At 66.8% G+C, this 13404-nt stretch overlaps 1 protein-coding gene across 1 annotated transcript in view; it reads right to left on the reverse strand.

The window, feature by feature from the left end:
* Nucleotides 1-5521: 5521 nt before the first annotated feature.
* Nucleotides 5522-13404, reverse strand: part of LRP5 (low density lipoprotein receptor-related protein 5) — a 52300-nt gene continuing 44417 nt past the window's right edge. The window contains exons 13-17 of the mRNA XM_012725115.1: nucleotides 12543-12653; nucleotides 11078-11314; nucleotides 10595-10734; nucleotides 7515-7612; nucleotides 5522-5957 (exon numbers count right to left, since the gene is read on the reverse strand). Coding sequence (XP_012580569.1) covers nucleotides 5696-5957; nucleotides 7515-7612; nucleotides 10595-10734; nucleotides 11078-11314; nucleotides 12543-12653 — 848 coding nt within the window. The 3' untranslated portion in view covers nucleotides 5522-5695. The remainder of the gene's footprint in view (nucleotides 5958-7514; nucleotides 7613-10594; nucleotides 10735-11077; nucleotides 11315-12542; nucleotides 12654-13404) is intronic.

Here is a 13404-nt window from a genome sequence, read left to right on the forward strand (position 1 = left end):
GCCCGCGACCCGCCGCTAGTAGCGCTCAGGCGGGAAACGCGCTCACCGACACCATCCGCGAAGCGCCCAAAATGGCGGACGTATCAAGCAGGCCTTGAGTGCCCCCCGCCCTCCCTCCGGCTGCCTAGCGGCCAATCGAGGCCCTGTCCCCGCCCCCAGCTGCACGCCCATTGGCCTCCCGCCCCCGCCCCCCGCGACCCATTGGGTCGCCCAGCGGCTCCGCTACACTCGCTCCGATTGGCTCGCAGGTCCTGCCCGTCAAGCGCGAGGTTAGGCATTCTTTTCCCATGGACTTGACGGATCCGGAACCTCTAGGACCCTGGAGCCTGCAGAAACAAATCAGAAACCCGGAGAAACCCGGCTGGGCGCCCCTGCGCCGTAGCAACAGCAGGCCTCTTGACGTACGCTTCGGCCCACCAATCCGATAGCCAGTGCTTTTAAAAACTAAAGTGAGCCAAACCAATCATGACTGGGGAGCGGGAGCCGCGAGGGAACCAATCAAAGGAGCGAGACCGGCGGCGGCGGGCGGGCCGGAGTCGGAGGAAACCGGTGATGACGTGAGGCACATTACGTCGCGGCGGCGGAAGCCGGGTCGGTGTGGGCAATTAGCTCAAGTGGTAAAGCGGTTGGCTAGCGTGTGAGAGGTAGTGGGATCGACGCCCGCCTTCTCCAGGGCTAGCTTTTTCCAAGGGAAGTGACCCTCCGTGGTCACTTCACTCACATTAATGTGGGGTCAGGGGAGGGAGGCCGGCCACCGTCCTGGAAGTTGGGTTATGCTTTTGCTCTTCCCCTGCGGGGGCGGCCCTTGAAGGCGGCCCAAGGGACACACCCAGGAGCACCGGGGTCTTAGGTCACCTGGGACAAAGACCCGGAGACCCGCCTCAAGGCCAGCCAAGCGCTCTGCCGAGGTAGCTGGGTGGTGGTGGGCGCGGGTCCTGCCAGGGACAGGAGGTGGCAGAGGTAACCAGGGCGTGTGGGGACCCAAGGACAGTGCCACAGGCCGAGAGGAAGCCCACACACCCGACCCTCAGGCCACCGACCCCTCCTAGCTTAGCACTGAGGCTCCCTGGCTCCTGGGGTGCCAGCTGGTCAGGGAGGGCGTGATACGCTAAGGGGCTTCCCAACTGCCTAGGTGCCAGGGACCTATAAAGCGTCAGTTTGACCAAGGGGTGTGGGAGGGACGCAGCACCCACAGCAGGGCTGGGGACGGGGAGCGGCTGCACCACCCAGCTGGCCTGAAGGTCTCCCTCGTCCCCTCCCTGACTTGGGCCCAGGGAGCATGGGGCCCCACTTGAGTGGGTCAGGCCCAGAGCCTGGGGAGCCAGGTCTCAGCGTTGCCCCCAGCCCACCTCGCCGCGCCCCTTCTGCAGTGGCTGTGCCTGGCGCCAGACCCTGGTGCTGGTAGCTGCATAACTGTCCTATCGCCCACATTTCCAGAGGCCCCACAGAGAATTCAGACACCATCTGTGGCCCACAGAGGCCGAGTGACCTGGGCTGGGTGGTCTCAGCCGCCAGCTTTCCAGCTCTTATCTGTGCGTACTGGTGATACTCACCTGCCTGTGCCTGTGGCCGGAGGGTGCAGCCAGGGCGAGTGCAGATGACCCTCGCCCTGAGCCTGCTGACCAGAGGCAGGAGCCTTGCCCAGGTCACACGGCCAGTGAGCACAGTTGGGACGAAACCAAGTTAGGGAGGGGGCTGTGTATGGGTAGCAAGGGGGGCTGGCGGCAGGCGGGGGAGGGGAGCACAGAAGCATGATGAGGAAGACTCTCCGTGGACCCCGGGTGACTGATCACAGTGACCGCAGGTCTGGGAGGAGAGCGGGAGAGACTTTGGAGGACCAGCTAAAGAAGGGTGTTTGCTCAGACTGGGGGAACCTGGAAAAACTTCAGGGTGGGAAAAGGGTGTGCTCAGGCTGGCCATACCTGGTAAAGACGGGTTGGAACAGGAGCAGGGCAGGCCGGGGAGGGCAGCCCCAGGGCCGGACCAAGGGGCACTGGTGACGGCAGGGCACTCAGAGACCAGGCAGTGCCAGGGCGGGAGGCTGGGCGTGGGCAGCAGAAGGCAGCCAAGACTGGGACCTGCCCTCCTGGGAACCCGGGGAGGGCCCTGCCACCCACCCCTCTGCGCATCCCTTTACTCAGTCTTGTCCGAGGGCGCGCCGGGACCTGCTCAGGCGCCTCCACCTCAGACTTCGGGGCGGACTGTAATTAAGTGACATAATGCAGTACCTCGCCCAATGTAAGCGGGCCCCCAAACCTCCAATTACAAGGAGATTCTAAACTAGCCTAAAGGGGTGAAGTCAGGGAGGACTTCTTGAATGAGGAGGCATCTGAGCTCTGTCCCCCTCTCAGGAGCTGTGAGGTGCCACAGACAGACTTTGGACGCGGAAGTGCTTCAGAAACATTGCATTGGCCTCGCCATCCTAAACTACATTTCACAGCTCATCGCCTTCTCTTTCGGAATCCCTTTGTGGCCTAATTCCTAACGTTTCAATTTTCAACCCATCTAGACCTAAAAAAAGAAACCTTATATGAGTGTCTTCAGATATGCTCAAGGATAACGAACCCCCACCACCTGGCTCTTATTCAGCAACTCTGGGAACAGAGCTGCCAACTTTTAGTTCTATCGAGTAGTGATTTTATATTGATACCATTTGTTATTTCTTTTTTAAGGATATGTTTATGTATGTTGGGGTACACGGGGGTTGACAGGATCCCTAGAGACAGAGAGGGGAGCAGAACAGGCAGACCTACTGAAAGGCACTGCTGAGGGGAGCAGCAGGGAGACAGGAGGGGTCTGCTGCGCCCTTTGGTCCCTCCCTGGCCGGGGACCAAACTCGTGATGTGCACAGCTTCATAGAGCTGTGCTTCAACTCCCTGTGCTGCCAGGGAGGGCCCCCCATTTATTATTCCTGCAATTTCATAAAAGAGAGGACAATTCAGCACATACACTCAGAGAGCAAAAACTAGCTCAGGATCAAGGAAAATATTTTGTCAAATAAGTTTGACTGAAGAACTGAGGTGTTACCAGTCCTGCTCTGAAAGCTGGGTGGGGTCTCCTTGGCAGAAGGCTGGGGTGGTGTCCAGCACTGTCAAGGCTAGAGAGAAAGGCCAGAGAAGGAGCTTGGGGTGCTATGCCTGGTCCACTGAGCAAGGACACGGGGCCAGTATTTCCCACTTCCCATTCTCCACCGCACAAGGACCCCACCTGGCTAGGGAGAGGCATCCCTTCTCACCAAAGGGGTCCTTGCAGAAAGAGGAGCCCCAAGTCACTCCAGGGCTACCTCCCAGCCACAGGGAGAGAAAGAGGTCAGTGGGGGCAGCGATGTGCAGTGGGCAGCTGGGCCTTCCTGGGCCAGCCACGAGCTGAGGCGTCCCAGCGCTGTGAAGTCCGGCTGAGGGGCTCTGGGGAGCCCAAGGCCCAGCCGGCTCCCCGCCCGCCCGGTATCTTGGAGGCAGAACCTTGTCCGTCCCAGTTGGCTCCGCGGCGCCTCATCTGGCAGTGGACACAGGCAGGATCTGTCCAGAGCTCTGTCCCACTGCTCAGGGAGCCTTCGGCCGGGGCTGCTGGGCGGCCAGCGAGCACCCAACTAGCCAACTAGTGATGTTTTCCGGATAATTGAGCAGAGTGATGAAAAAATCTAATTTTCACGTTCTCCCAAGCCTTGTTCCCCTCAACTACAAACGCAGGACTCTGTCAGCTGGGCCGTTGTGACATCTGCGTGAAATAAGCTGGGTTCATTTAACCCTGTAATTTAAGACGCTGCTGGGACCTCGCCTGCCTCCTCCGGGAAGCCCTCGCTGCCGAGAATCTGGTCCCTCTGGGTTGCTGGATGGCTCAACGCTGGCTGCCCGTGGCTCTGGAAGCTGCCTGTCTCTGCCACTGGACAGGAAGCGCCTTCAAGGGAGCGCCCCCGCTTGTGACTCCGGCACCAGGCTCTGCACCCCGTGGGTGCTTACTGAAGTGGCACTTTGTTGGCTGTGGGCTGGCCCTGACTCCCCCTAGCCGACCATTGGGCAGAGTAGCCTCTGGGGTGACCTGGCCCCCCATTGACCCCAGCTGCCAGCCAGCACCCCAGGATGCTCTTCCACAGATACCTGGCTGACACCTGGCAGGCCCCAGCCCACCAGAGGACTGACTGGAGAACAGAGCAGGGAGGTTCCTGGGGACCCCCAGATGCATGGCTGGGCAGGCAGGCGAGTGCCGGGGCAGTTTCAGGGCCAGCAAAGGGCTCTCACCCTGCCAGGTGGAGACCGGTGCCTGTAACCAGGCGCACCTGGGCCCCACCTGCAAGTGGGGGCGTTCCCAGCGCTCAGCGGGGCCTGCGACCCTGCTGAGGCCTGGGAGCTCCAGGCTCCGCCACCAGCTCTGTCCCAAGCGGCGTGGCCTTGGGCAAGACCGAGCCTCTCTGAGCCTCCACCGCACAGCTGCCTCGCCCGGGCACTGCCAGCCGGCCCTGGGCGTGGCCCCTATCTGGGGAGGCCTGGCAGCCCCGGCAGACACAGCCCTCCTTAACAGACTGGCCACCTGAGCGTGCAGAGGCCGACCCCCGCCGAGGTCTGCAAGGGTCTTCTCGCTGGCTGGCCGTCGCCTGGCACTAAGGGCAGGCCACCCCTGTGTCCAGCAGGAGCCAGGGGGCAGAGGTGACTGAGGCTCTGTCCCAGGAGGCCAGGCGCCCCTGGCGCTGGCTGAGCAGACTCGAGCAGCAGCCCTCCCCACCGTCCTCCTCGGCTGGGCTGGGGGGCCACAGGACCCCAGTGCTGTGCTCTGGGGCTGCCCACCTGGAGGCTGCCCACAGCTGGCTGACCGCCCATCCTGAGCTTCATCCCAGGCTCCTGCTTAGTCCAGCCCTTTGCATTCCCTGTCTGAGAGCTGCCACAGCGGGAGGAGGCTCTCCAGCCCCACCCCAGCTTCCAGGTTGGGCCAGGCCCTCGGGGTGTGGCTCCTCCCAGGAGGCCCTCCCACCCCAGGCTGGGCTGCAGTAGGAGAAGCCGCGGCCTTCGCTGGCTCACCCCCTCTCCTTCCAGCCCCAGCACCCCAGGGTGAGGGGAGCAGGCCCCAGCGGGGTGGGCCAGGCCTGCTCTGTGGGGCCCCAGCACACCGCCGTCTGTGGGCGGGGGTACAGCTCGTGGGGCGGGGGCGAGTGGGTCCCGCAGCCTCGCCACTCGCCACTGGGGGCCACTCGGGGGCAGGTCCTGGAGGCCCCGCCCAGTGCCCTCTCCATGAGCAGCAGAGCCCAGCTGGCCCCAGGCCAGAGCCCTCAGGGGCCATCCAAGGCCCAGGTCAGGAATCCGTAGGCCCAGGATCAGAATGAAAACATGGGGCCTCTTTCTCAAAAATTACTTAGGATTTCAGGACGGCATGGCGGGGCCCACGTGACCTGGCGGCCACCGCCGGCGGAACGTACCTGCCCCCCAGAGCCGACACCGGCGCGGGGGCCCGCGGCAGGCACCTCTCGGGGCACCAGGCTCGGACGCACACAGGGCACGCAGGAACGGCAGTGGCGTTTACAAAATTAAGTTTATAAATAGCTTCTGTACAAAGTTTCCCCAGCCCCACCTGCCCCACAACTGTTCACATTTCTCGTGTTTTTAAAACCCCAACTCTGTTTATTTTTTAAATCATAAAATATACTTTTTCTTTGTTCATATTTAAAACTATTTACAGGGGCGCAGGGCCAGGGCGCCCCGTGAGGTCAGGACGAGTCCGTGCAGGGGGAGGGCGGGGGCGGGGACAGGTGGAAGTCGCTGCGCTCCGTGGCGGGCGAGGGCGGGCAGCTGTCCTCGGCCGACAGGTACTGGCTGTGGGGCGTGGGCGGGGGCGCGTAGGGGTCCGAGTCGGAGTTCAGGTCCAGGTAGTACTTGCTGGCCTTCCAGCGGCTGGCGCTGTAGTCGCTGTCGCCCACGTCGGTGCTGCAGGGCGTGGTGGGAGGCGCCACGCCTCGGAGGATGTAGGGCCTGCGGCGGGAGCAGAGGCCGGTCAGGGGCTGGCCGTGAAGCCCCTGGCCTGAGGCATGGCCGTGAGCAGGCTGGCCTGCCCCGACTCGGGAGGGGCCCCGTCCAGTGACCCCGCTGGGCCTCGCCAGCCTGGCCTCTCACATGGGTGGACGCAGCTGCTCAGCCCAGGCCCTGCGCTCTCTGACCCCGCCCAGGTCGTCTCGGGCCGCTCTGGTTAAGCCTGGCCACTTACTGGGCCTCGCTGGGCTCCCCTATCTCGCTGGCCAAAGGGGGAACAATGAAATGGGGTGCCCCGTGCCCAAGGGGCCATGTGGGCACCCAGTGAGATCCTGCACAGGAAGTGCTAGAAACAGCGCCGAACACGCCCCAGTGCTGGACAGCGCCGGACACTGCTGGACAGTGCTCCTCCTCCTGTCATCACCCGAGTGCTGGGGACCGACAGGCCGGTTTGAGTTAACGCGACCCAACCCTGGAGACTTCTCCCGATCACCCCCGGAGCTCAGATACAGCATGCGTGGTGGGGGGACGGGCGAAAGAGCACCCCGGGCCGGTGAGAGGCCAAGGACACAGCGCACAGGCTCCCACGAGGGCCCTGCAGACAGAGCCAGGGCGGAGCGGAGCCCGCGGGGCCTGCTCCAACCCCACAGCCCACGGAGCCGGGCAGCCCGGGCAGCGGGCAGCGGTGCCTGGAAGGGGGGCCTCTCCAGAGGCTGCAGAGCTCCCGCCCGGCAGCCGCTGCGCCAGCTCGGAGTTCTGGGAAGCGGCCACCAGATGGCGGACCCTCCGCGAGGCTCGCGCCCAGGCCCACCCGGTGGCCGCCCCGCTCCTGTGTCCCTGCGGGAAGCAGGACCAGGGCCTGTGTGCCGGGAGGGACATGCTGGCTGAGCCCCGGGGCTGGAGGCCACCCCAGCCTCTGGCCCGCCCCTGGGGTGCCGGGCTCCTAGGTGTCAGTGTTCTCAGGTGTCCCCCACGCTGCGAGACTGGCACCCCCAATATGGACAGATGGTCCAGGCTCAGACAGGAGGGGCTCCCAGGCCTTGTGGGCTGCACTCAGGGGTTTGGAGGTGTTCCAGGGGGAGCCGAGGCAAGAGGGGTGTCCTCGCCAGAGTCCCCAGCTAGCGGTGGGCCGCCCCAGTCCAACGAGCTAGGGCCTGTGCGTCAGTCTGCCCAGACATCGGGACAGGGCAGCTTGCCACTCCCCAAATCCCACCTGCGGCGTGCGGGGCCTGGCTAAGCCCGGGCAGGAAGCACCGCGGTCGCATCCAAGGCCACCTGCCTGGGCTGGCCCAGCTTGCAGATCCAGCCAAGGAAGCTTCGCGGCCTGCCCAGAAGCCACGGTCTGCCGGCTTCTGAGCCCCACGCGCAGGCTGGTGCGCTGCTGGGAAGCAGCCCAGGCCGGGCCAGGCCGGCGGGGCGGGCATCGAGCAGGGCTGGGCCCGGAGCCTGGCACCAGCACCAGGCCTGCGCAGGCTTCCTCTCCCAGAGGCGGGGCGGGCCCGTCCTCCGCCACGGCAGTCGGCCTGGAGGCCAGGAGGGGCTGAGTCGGGGTGTCCATACCTGTGTGGCCTGGTGGGGGCGGGAATGTTTGAAGAGTAGAACTTGTCCACATTATAACAGGAGGGGTCGGTGGCTGGGGACGGCGGCGGGTTCAGGATCTGCGGAGAGCCAAGCACGGTGAGGCTGACGGGCTGTGCCCCCGCCCCCGCCCCGAGGGCTGTCTACTGAGCTAACGGGCCTCATGCCCCCACCCCCGGACCCCTTATCCGTGGCAGGAAGCAGCAGCTGTCACGCCCTGCGGAGGGGTTCTGGTCTGCTCTCAGGGCCTGCCTGCTAACCGGCTGTGACCCCAGGGCACCACCCAGGGCCGTGCCCAGACGCCCAGCCTGGACTCTCAGGCAGCCCCACCCAGAGTGGGCGACGTCCCGGCAGGCCTGGGCCTGTCGGCCTGCAGCCTCCCAGGCTCCTCTGGGATTGCTCCATGGCCCTTTGGACTGTGACCGGCCTGCTCCTCCCGCATGGCGCGAAGTCTAACTGGCACACTCTGCCTGGCCCACCGGGCGGCCCTGTCCCCTGCCCGAGCTCTGAGAACACGCAAAGGGAAAAGGTAGAGGACCTGGGCCTGGAGGACCGGCCGGGCCTGTGTCCCCTGCCGCACCTCAGGCGCCGGGGTGTGTGGGAACAGGGCTGGCCCCGGGCGCGGTCCTCACCACTGCGGGGGACGCCGCACAGCAGGGCCGTCAGGACAAGGACGGGCTCTTCCCAGGCCTGCTGGTGGACACCCTCAGCCCTGTCTGAGAACAGGGCCTGGGATATTCCCACACTGTGTGGGTCTTGGGCGTCAGCTGTGTAGAAGCCTTCAAGGGAAAGAACCACCCACGCCCCGGGTGCAGCCACGGGGCCTGCCACCCTCGGGTGGGAATACAGGCCGAGGGTGGTTTCAGAGGCCACCTCTGCTGTGACTCAGACCCTGGCAGAAGATGGACAGTCCTGCGCGGCCCAGAGTGTCCTGCTGACTGCCCTCAGGATACAGAGTGGCCACCGGAGGGGGTGGATAGCCCTACAAGCACAACCCACCTCAGGACAGGGCGAGGCAAGGTGGGACGGGGGCCCTGAGGCCTACTGACGAGGGGCCGGACCCAGTGGTGGCTCCGTGGCAGTAAGGTGGGGTAACAGGAGCCGCCTCTAAAGCTGAGCTAATGCTGCAAGTGGCACTAACATGTCCCGCCAGCCACGCGGTGCCCACATGTCACACCAGCCACGCGCCCCATAGCCTACCTGTCCTGCCAGCCACGTGGCACCCATGTGTCACGCTGGCCACATGCACACGTGGCTCCATCAGAGTTCACACACAGTGCAGCGTCCACACAGCATGCCCCCTGCCCTCCAGGGCATCATGCCTGTGTGCACCTCGCCCACATCCGTGCTTCTTTCTCCCTCGGGGCCGCTGGCCTGCCAGGCACCAGGAGCCATGAGCAGCTGCCACCAGGCCTGGCAGGACCCGGGGCTGCTGGTGCATTACAGGGGCCCCGATGTCCACCACGGACTCGGTGGGGACCTGTGCCAGTGAAGGCTCAGCGACGGTAAGGGGCAGGACGGCCGTGCAGGGGGCTCGGGGGGTGCACCCTCCTCTCAATTTTGCTGCGGGCCTGAAGTTGCTCTAAGCAGCCCCTAAGCAAGTAGCTGGTGCAGAAGATGAGTGATGGCGGTGCAGGGCAAGAGGCCGGGGGGCTGGGGGGCGTGCTCTACCCCCCTGCTGCGGCGGCTGCTGATGGAGGGCATGGCCCGCCCGTGCCCACTGGGCCTTGCCGCAGGGGGCGAGGAGCCAGGCCCAGAGCGACCGGGTGGGCGGGTAAGGCCGGGCCACACCACCGCCCTCAGCGCCAGGGCAGATGGGCCGTGTCCGAGGCCCGGCCTGAGGGCTGTGGTGGGCGCACCGAGGCCACGCCAGGCGGACCCACGGCCTGGGGCAGGCGGCACCTGCCCTGTGCCTCCACAGAGTGTGAGCGCCGCTCCAGGGGAAAGAAAGAAAAGCCAGCTCCCCGCGGAGGCCAGGCCCAGCGCCTGGGGACGGCCCGCGGGACCCAGGCCTCACCCGCGGCGCGGGGGCCTCTCTCTGCGGCTCTGTGCGACCTGTTGAGACTGGCAGCAGGAACGCAGCTGCGGTGCAGGAGCAGCCGGGCAACTCCGGCGGCCGGCTCCAGGGCGGGGGCGCGAGGGCCGCTCTGAAGCAGCGTGTGCACCTCCCTGGGACACACCGGATCCCCCAAGCCACGTGCGGGGGCGAACGTGGGTGTCCCCAGCTGAACAGTCACCCTGGCTCCCAGCAGCGCCGGGGAAGACAGTGGGGCCTGAGCCCCCGGGGTCCGCGGGGCCCCTGCTGCTGGGCCACAGCCGACCCCACGGCCTCCCGCACACACAGCAGCACCCTGCCACGGGTGATAACCCCTGGCTGCCCCTCCAGCCGGCGCGATAAGCTGACACCACCCCACACGGGGCTCCCGGAGGGCGGAGGGCGGGCGGGGCTCGCGGAAGGCGGGAAAGCCGAGGGGCCGCCCGGCCGCCCAGGAGCACCACAGCAGGCAGCTGGGAGGTGAGGGACGGGCCAGACACGCCGTCCTCGCACGCGGGCGGCAGGCTCGCCCGGCCGAGGCCACGTCCTGCGCGGACCTCCCCCCGGCCCGCGAGCGCAGGCCCCCACAAGCTCCTGCAGCAGCAGGCTCAGGGCGCAGGCTTCACCCTTCACCCCAGCACCTCCTGCTCCAGCCAGGGGCTCAGTTAGAGCCGCCAGTCACCCACGTGGGTCGCCGCCGGCACCAGGGAGCATTCTGACCGGGGCGTGGGTGAGCCTGTCCTTCCCGCACGGCCTGGGTGGGCGGAGGGGTGCTCTGGCACCGGAGGAGGCCCCGGGGGTGCAGGCTGAGTGCCCCGTCCAGACGGGCCCCAGAGAACACACGGACACAGGGCACCACAGCCAGGAGGGGGGGCAGGAGGCGGCCCCTCCACCCCTCAGATTTCTACGGGGTTTCCAGGTTGTGCGCAATGAGCAAACTGGCTTTGACCGTGGTCTTCAGACGCCGTGGGAGAGAACGTGGCCACAGAGGCCGGCCCCGCGGGCCCCAGGCCGGGCCCCCACTCACCGGCGGGTACAGCGTGGCCTTGGTGCTGGACGAGCTGCTGGAGGAGGCCCCCGTCACGTGGTTCCGGTCGTAGAGGGGCACCCCGCCCCGGCCCCCCATCAGGCTCACGGGGCTCATCATGGACTTGCCACATGAGATGCCTGGGGGGAGGGCAGGAGGTGAGGCCCCAGGCAGGGGCACCCCGGCTCCTGCTGCCCTACAAGCTCAGGGCGGAGCCCCAGGGCCCCTGCCCACCCCGTGGTAGGTCTCCTGTCAAGCTGCCACGACAGTGAAAGCCACCCACTCCCCAAGGAGAAGCAGGTGCCATCCACATGCACACCCAGGGCCCCCCAGGGCTGCTCCCCAAGGTGGCCCGGCGGTGCAGGGGCACCAGTGACCAGGGCGCCCGTCCTCTCACACACCTGTGGCGCGCTGGGAGCTGAGACTTGGGTGCTGGCCCAGGCCCACCCGCCTGCCGGGCCTGGCACGGCCCCAGCCCCTCACCTGTGAAGGGGCCGTGCTGCGCGCCGCCGGGGGCGATGAAGTTGAGGGGCACGTGCGGGGTGCCGCTGACGTACTCGTGCGGGAAGGGCGCGCCGGCCCCCGAGTAGCGCTGGCACACCACGCGCTGGCAGACGAAGTAGACCCCGCCCATGACGAAGAGCGAGAGGACGATGCCCACCACAGGCCCGACCGCGCCGCTGTGCCCCGGCGCCACGTCCGAAGGCGGCTTGCTGAGCTCTGTGGGGGGAGCCGCAGGTGACCCCCGGGCGAAGGGCAGCCCCGTGGGCGGCCCTACTCCCTGGAGGGGCTGGTTCTGTCCAGGCGAGGCCACGGATGGGGGGTGGCAGGGAGGGGCTGGGGGCCCCTCTGCCTGGCCAAGCTCTGTCTACTTCCCGACGGCCACTCAGCAGGGCTCCCCCGAGGCAGCCCTGCACTCTCCTTTCTTCCCAGAGCCCAGCACAAGGAGCTGACCACCAGGCCCTGGGCAGGAGCTTACAGTGCCCACCTGTGCAGGGGCTGGGCAGACTGGACACGGGGGCTCCAGGCCTTTACTGGGCTCCTGCCCACCGTGGCAAGGCCAGGACCCCTGAAGGGCCACGTGGGCCACCTCGTCAGCAGCAGAGAAGGACAGGGCCGGGTCCTGGGGACTTGTGAGGAGAAAAACCGGGTGGCTCAGGGCTGCCCTGCACCCAGGGGCAGCCAGTGCCCTGGCTCAGGACGGCCGTCTGGGCGGGTACTCCTCAGCTTCCGCCTCTGCCCAGGCCGGGGGTTCAGACTGTGCCCGGGACAGAAGAGCCCCTCTCTGGTCAGGCTGCCCCTCCTGCCGGCCAAGCACCCCAGGCAGGACCTGCCAGCTCACACGAGGCCTGACAGTGGATGAAGACCCCCAGCCACTGGGCTCACGGTCGCCTGGAGGCCCAGGGCAGGCATGGTGTGAGTGGACACATGCCCGGCAGAGGTGCAGGCTCGGGCCTCAAGGGCCCTCTCACTGGCATGAGGGCACATGGGGGCCCCCCCAGGATTGCTCTCTCCTGTAGTCACAGTTCTTAGTCCTCTGCCGCAAATGGAGAGGCCATGTCCAGGTACAGAGGGACACAGTCCTACATCCTGTCAGGGGCTCCAGCCACCACCTCCCAGAAGCCTTCCCAGACTGCCCAGGCCTCGCAGCCTCTGGCAGCCTCGCTTGTGACTCTCGGGGGCCAGTGGCACCGGGTGTGTGCGCATGTGTGTGTTGCCTGCACACGTCACATCTTTTCAGCCAGGCGGCAGGACGCCTGGGAACAGACTCCCCGTGGCCTTCAGGGGCCGTCCAGAAAGGAGCTGCTGGGTGAGGCCCCAGGCAGGGCAGGCCAGGCCGCTTCACGGCCGCTCCCCAGACCAGCCGCAGGCCCCAGGGCTTGAGTCCCCGGCCCCGCCGGCCCCTGCCACGCCCCGCCCCCCACCCTCCTCACCCCAGAAGCCTCACCACACATGAGTTCGTCGGAGCCGTCCATGCAGTCCGGGAAGGCGTCGCACTGCTGCTTGATGAGGACGCACTGGCCGCTGGCACAGCGGAACTGGTTGGGCAGGCAGACGGCTGGGGGCGGGGTTGCATTCAGAGGCTGGAGGGTCCGGCTGGCACCGACCAGGCCCTGCCCTGCTAGCTGAGCTCCCACCACAGAGGTCTGGCTCCCAAATGCAGAGCGGACCACCGGGACTCTGGGCGCCCGACTGAGGCGTGGCGCCCCAATCCACCGTCACCCTCTTCAGGGCTGGGTGGGAAGCGCCTCCCCCAGGCTCCGGGCCAGGCCAGAACCAGCCCCACTCCAGCACCTCACGTCCCTGCGGGAAGGGGGTGAGGCGCCAGGGGTGAGGCAGGGCTCAGCCTGAGGCGGCGGCGGTCAGCCAGGGACCGGCACAGGATGCCACCTTTTGGGGAGAAGACCCGGCTGGGTGGTGGGGCCGCTGCTGGCCCCGTCCCTCCTCCCACGCCTACAGCGCCGTGCCCGCCGGGGGCGGCTGCCGCGGCGTTCACCGGCAGGGCTGACTGCCCTCTGGACTCCTGGCCAGTCCAGCCGCGGGTGCCCCACTTTGGGGTGCCCCACTTTGGGGCCCGTCCTTCCAGGGTGGGGAAACTGGAGTGAAACCGAAGCCCCTAAGCCGAGGGGGCGGGCCGGGGCCTGCCCGGGTCTCGCATGGGGAAACGGGGGAGGGGAGGTCCCCAGCGGGCTCCTGCCACCTAGGAGGTGGTGAGGTAGTGTGAGGGCCGAGGCCGGCGCAGAGGAGACACCGCGGCTGTGACCGCACACAACTGGGAAAAGGCCCCTCGGGCACCCAGGTCTGGACAC

The sequence above is a fragment of the Condylura cristata genome, unplaced genomic scaffold, assembly GCF_000260355.1.
Source record: "Condylura cristata isolate star-nosed mole 26May11 unplaced genomic scaffold, ConCri1.0 scaffold00015, whole genome shotgun sequence".
Lineage (NCBI taxonomy): Eukaryota > Metazoa > Chordata > Mammalia > Eulipotyphla > Talpidae > Condylura > Condylura cristata.